The sequence below is a fragment of the Agrilus planipennis genome, unplaced genomic scaffold, assembly GCF_000699045.2.
Source record: "Agrilus planipennis isolate EAB-ADULT unplaced genomic scaffold, Apla_2.0 scaffold1643, whole genome shotgun sequence".
NCBI lineage: Eukaryota > Metazoa > Arthropoda > Insecta > Coleoptera > Buprestidae > Agrilus > Agrilus planipennis.
The window spans coordinates 1-4,876 of record NW_020440293.1 but is presented as its reverse complement, the minus strand read 5'-3'; the positions used below and the strand labels follow the sequence as shown (position 1 = coordinate 4,876).

The window sequence follows — 4,876 nt, the reverse complement described above, 5'->3', positions numbered from 1 at the left end:
ATTCTTTTTTGATTTTACCGACTAACAAAATTGAACACACGTTAAATGTATTTAATTCGTATAATTCTAATCTCCAATTTACACATGAGATAGAAATGAACAATCAAATTAGTTTTCTCGATGTACAAATCATTAGAAGTGCAGAAATATCGGAGAAGATGGGGATCCCATCGGTGTCCCAAAGTTTTGTTTATAAAATAAGTTATTAAAGGTGAAAAAGGTTGACCCTAGTAAAAGTTTGAGACCGATCTGAAATTCATTCCATGGTACTTTACATTTGTCTTCTATAAAGTTCCATCTGTTTTTTATACTCTGTATAATGCAATCTTCCGGGACGTTCGTAAAAAGAGAAGTTACATCAAAAGACACCAAGATTGCATTTCATGATAAAAATCTGAAAGTAGTTACAAAGATTTTGCAAAACAATTCTTATCCTCTCACTTTTATTAAAAAACATATCAGAAAAAGACTCGCAGTTTTAAATAGTAATACTAATAACAGTTTGTGCCCAACAATAATTGAACCGGAAGTTACCCTTACAATTCCATACACTAACAGTTTTACTAAACAACTAAACACCAAACTCAAAAATTACAATATTCGCACGGTTAATTCCATTAATAATAAACTAGATCATATTGTTACACGAGGAAAGGATAAATTGCAAAAAGTTGATAACACCAATGTCGTTTATCAGATATACTGCTCGACTTGTCCTGCAAACTATATAGATCAAACAAAAAAGAAATTAAGTACACGCATAAAAGAACAACGAAATAATATAAATAGTTTTCCCAAATATCATAATGTAATTACAAAACATCGACTCGACCATCCGTCGCATATTATAAATTGGGATAATGTTAAAATTAAAGATAGGGAAACTTGTTTATCAAAACGCCTCACCTCTGAAATGGCTCACATTAAAGCTAATTCACATACATTGAATTTACAAACAGATACTGATAAGTTTCACGACCTATATCTACCTGCGCTCATTTAATTTTCTTTCCTTTGTATGAACAAAAATCAGTCTCAATCGACGTTTCAACTGACTAACTTGTCTTCGTTTTGTCTCACGTTTTTGTCACAGTGTTTGTTTAGTTTGTTTTGATTGTTGGCTATATTTATTTATGTGAAAACCATTAACTATGTAACTATGTTTCCATTTTTTACTGATGGTGAGTTTAGATGATTTTAAATTATTGTTATCTTATTGTAATGAATCAGAATTGTAATTTCGTATTGTTTATTTGTAGACCTGAAGATGATCAAAAACAATGATCGAAACGTCGTCATTGTAATGTTATAAAAATAGAGAGTATCACAAATAAAATTTGGTCTGTAATTGGCGAAATTAACTTCGTTTTCTTTCTATATGNAATACTATCGTGAAAACAGCAATTCTCTATTTTTAAAATTAAGGGAGATATCCCGCAAAAGTGCCAAAAATGGATACTCTGTACTTACACTTAGTGTATTAAATACATTTTAAGCGGTATTACTACGCTATGCAATTGGTCGCATAATTTGACGGCTCATAAATAACCCCGAATTTTTGAATAAGTTTATACCTCTTCTACATTTTTCCTCTTTTTTTCGCATCGCTTAATTATGCGTTGAGAAAAAGATACGTTTGTAACAATTATTTTATCAGATTATACCTTACCTGAAAAAAGGAATGTTTACGTCCCTTTCCAGAATTTCCTAATGAAGATACATTGTTGGAATTCCCTAAGCCACCAGAAAGGACAGCCAAATTAGATACTTCCTGATCATCCAAAGATTCTGTTTCCATTGCTACCGGTATATCTTCTTCGCCCTCGTCATTTTCATTTTCATCCTAAAATAAAATAAAACCTATGAATTCACTCTACAAGAAACAATTTTAAAAACCCTAATATAATTGCATCGGAAATTACCCACCTCCCCTAGTCCTAGTCCAAACCTCAGTTTATGAACCAACCACCCTTACAGGTTTATTCTACTTAACCTACCAGTATAAGCGCTGTTTTAAATGAATGGTGAAATAAATATAAATTAACAGTTGGATTCGTTTTGAATTTTTAATAACAAAAACTCTTAAGCATTATAGTTCTAAATTTCAAAATATAAAAATCAGTTAAGAAAAAATAAATTTATTCCACGTTTATAATTAATTTTATATCACCTCAATTATTTTGAGACTAGAAAATCCAACATAGTGTATAAATTCACAAATAATGAATGACCAAGTTCTGCAGAAATTCTTCATTGTTTCCAAAGTATCAGAAATAAAACATTTAAAAAATAAAAGAAATCAAAGTCGAAAGTTTACCTGATCATTCCACGAGGGTAATGCTAATCCTTCTCTGAGATTATCGCTATCAGAAGAGTCAGAATTTCCTGATCTCATATAATAGATTAATGCATCAAATACATAAGCTACATGCTTCAATGCAGACACATCAAGGATAGGAAGAGAATCCAAATGTTCACTGTTATGAGCCCTCATTAACGAAAGACAGTAGGATAAAAATTCCCTTCTGGCTGAATGAGCGTCCACACCTACTATATATATATATATACTTTTATTATAAGTACAGATAACTATTATACCATTTTTACCTTCTCTTTCTTGTCTCGTCCGATTTGTTTCTAAATTTGTCGTAAACCCAATTATCCGCGTGCCTCCAGAATTTGTGTTTGAAAAACCATGAGAACGACCTGATAATCGATTTGAAGGAGGTTGTACTTCAGATATTATACCCAATGACAGTCCCGGTTGTATTTCCGAATGTGTCAAGGAGGCCCCAAATCTCAATTGAGCCTCAGTGGCATCCATAACTGTTAGAAGCCAATCCCAGGTGGCTTTCAAACGAAATTCTAAATAAATCTAAAACACAAAGCTATGAAATATTTTATAAAATAACAACGATTTTCAATAAATACCTGAACATTATAAATGTCATCTTGAGTAACATCTATATGAGCAAATGTACTTGGCATTATATGAAGATCTTGCATCAAAGACAGCAGTTCTGCTATCTGTCTAATTATAATACCTACAAGGAAAATAAAAATGTGCATTTCAGTATAACTTAACTAGAAGCAAGTATCCTGCTTAAAAAATAAAATAATATATAGCTGCACCTTTAATAAATATTGAAGAGAACTGAAATTAAAATTTTATATTTAGATATTTAAAAATGTCATGGGGGCACAAAAATCGAGAGGCGGACCATGGGCGGACTTTATTACATTCATATTACACGAAATATAATTGAGTGCCGTGGAACAACAACTAAGCCACAAATTTGTGGAATTTTGGGTTTTAAATGTTAATTTATATTCATATTGTACATTTCTAAAAACCTTGACTCGACTTAAACAGATGTAGATGTACAAATCAATGAATTATTTCTACCTAAAATGATTTTACTGCTTGAGTGAGCGGTAACACAATAGCGAGAAAACAAAAACAATGGAATTTGGAGACAAAGGGTAGAAGAAAAAAAAAAAGAAAACTTGAGGCTTATATTGGAAGAAGGTATGAGAATAAAACTTTGAATAAGTACAGTAAGATGATAGGTGTAAAGATAGAGTATGTATGTTTAAAAGTATCTTGAAAAAAAGAAGGGAAAGAAAAAAGATGATGTGAGGATAATATAAGAAAGAAGGGTAGGGTGGGTAATTTAAGCTTAAAACTTAGAAAGGAAAATTTTTGAGTTTAGTTGTTATTTAGGTTTACAATATAAAGAAAGTTTGTTGTTTTTTTTTTGTCAAAATCCTAGAATGTGACTATGTTTTAGTTAATATTAAAAAGATGTTTTTATTTTATTGTAACAGCAATGAAAGTAGGTAGAAATTTATTGTTTGTATATTTGTGTGACTATAACTTTTTTAGTTGAGTAAACGGCTAAAATATACGATAAAATATAATACATAAATGCCCTTAATAAAGCCCGATAATTAAAAACAAAACGTTGGCAGTATTTTTTACGAAATAAACAACTTTTACCCCATTTTGGCTTTGATTACTGATGTGTGCATGTATAAAATTAAAATGTATAAAGCTATGTGGTATTTCTACAAATTCTAATTTGAAAATCAGCCTGATTTCTGAATGTTTTGACGTATATATACAAGGAACAACCGGTATATGCTTTTGCCCAAGTCCGCTTGTGTTCCGATATGGAAATTAAGAGGGAAGCATGTACTATAGAAGCTGGCCCAGGCGATTTTTTAAAATCCACTACTACAACTAAGTAATTAAAATAATATGAGCATAATTTTATTCTAACAGTTATACGTTTAGGTATAATATTATCTATTAATAGGAGTTTTTTAAGTAATTACCGTTTTGATCAGTGAAAGATTTACGCCTAGGCCCCTCAAGCCGGCAAAATTTTTGAAATACCAAAATTTTAGAGGCGAAAAAAAGTAAAGACAATCCATTTTAAAAATTAGTTCAGATTAGTTGTTATAAAAAAAAGTTCTATAGAATATATTATAATTCAATTTGTTAATTTACTTTTCAATCTATGGGTAAGATGTTAATATTTTAATAAGTCAATTATAGTCTTTATCAAGTAATGTTTTTCACTTTCTATATCTTCACTTTTTGTTCCTTTAGTGAGATTAATCTTACCATATTAAGTGTAACAAAGCATTTTGAAATTACTAAATCTGAATAACTTCTCAATTTGTTTTCAGTGTGAAACAGAGCTACGTTAGATTTGCAATGAATATCATTTTATACTTATTCAAAAGTCAGAACATTTTTTGTTTATAAAAATAATTTTTCATTAAAAATCCCACCTTTTTTCATATTTAATTTTTTGAATCATCAAATTAATTGAAAAAAAAAAAATTTTCATCTAAAACCCAAAAAAAA

General features: G+C 29.8%; 1 protein-coding gene across 1 annotated transcript; it reads right to left on the bottom strand.

Annotated features, from left to right (window-relative positions):
• Positions 1-1,630: 1,630 nt before the first annotated feature.
• LOC112906059 (E3 ubiquitin-protein ligase hyd-like) lies at positions 1,631-3,044 on the bottom strand (the record flags this gene model as incomplete). Its single annotated transcript, XM_025979639.1, has 4 exons — positions 1,631-1,843; positions 2,318-2,547; positions 2,608-2,875; positions 2,932-3,044. Coding segments are annotated over 4 exons (809 nt in total), but the record flags the coding sequence as incomplete, so codon positions are not given.
• Positions 3,045-4,876: the final 1,832 nt, after the last annotated feature.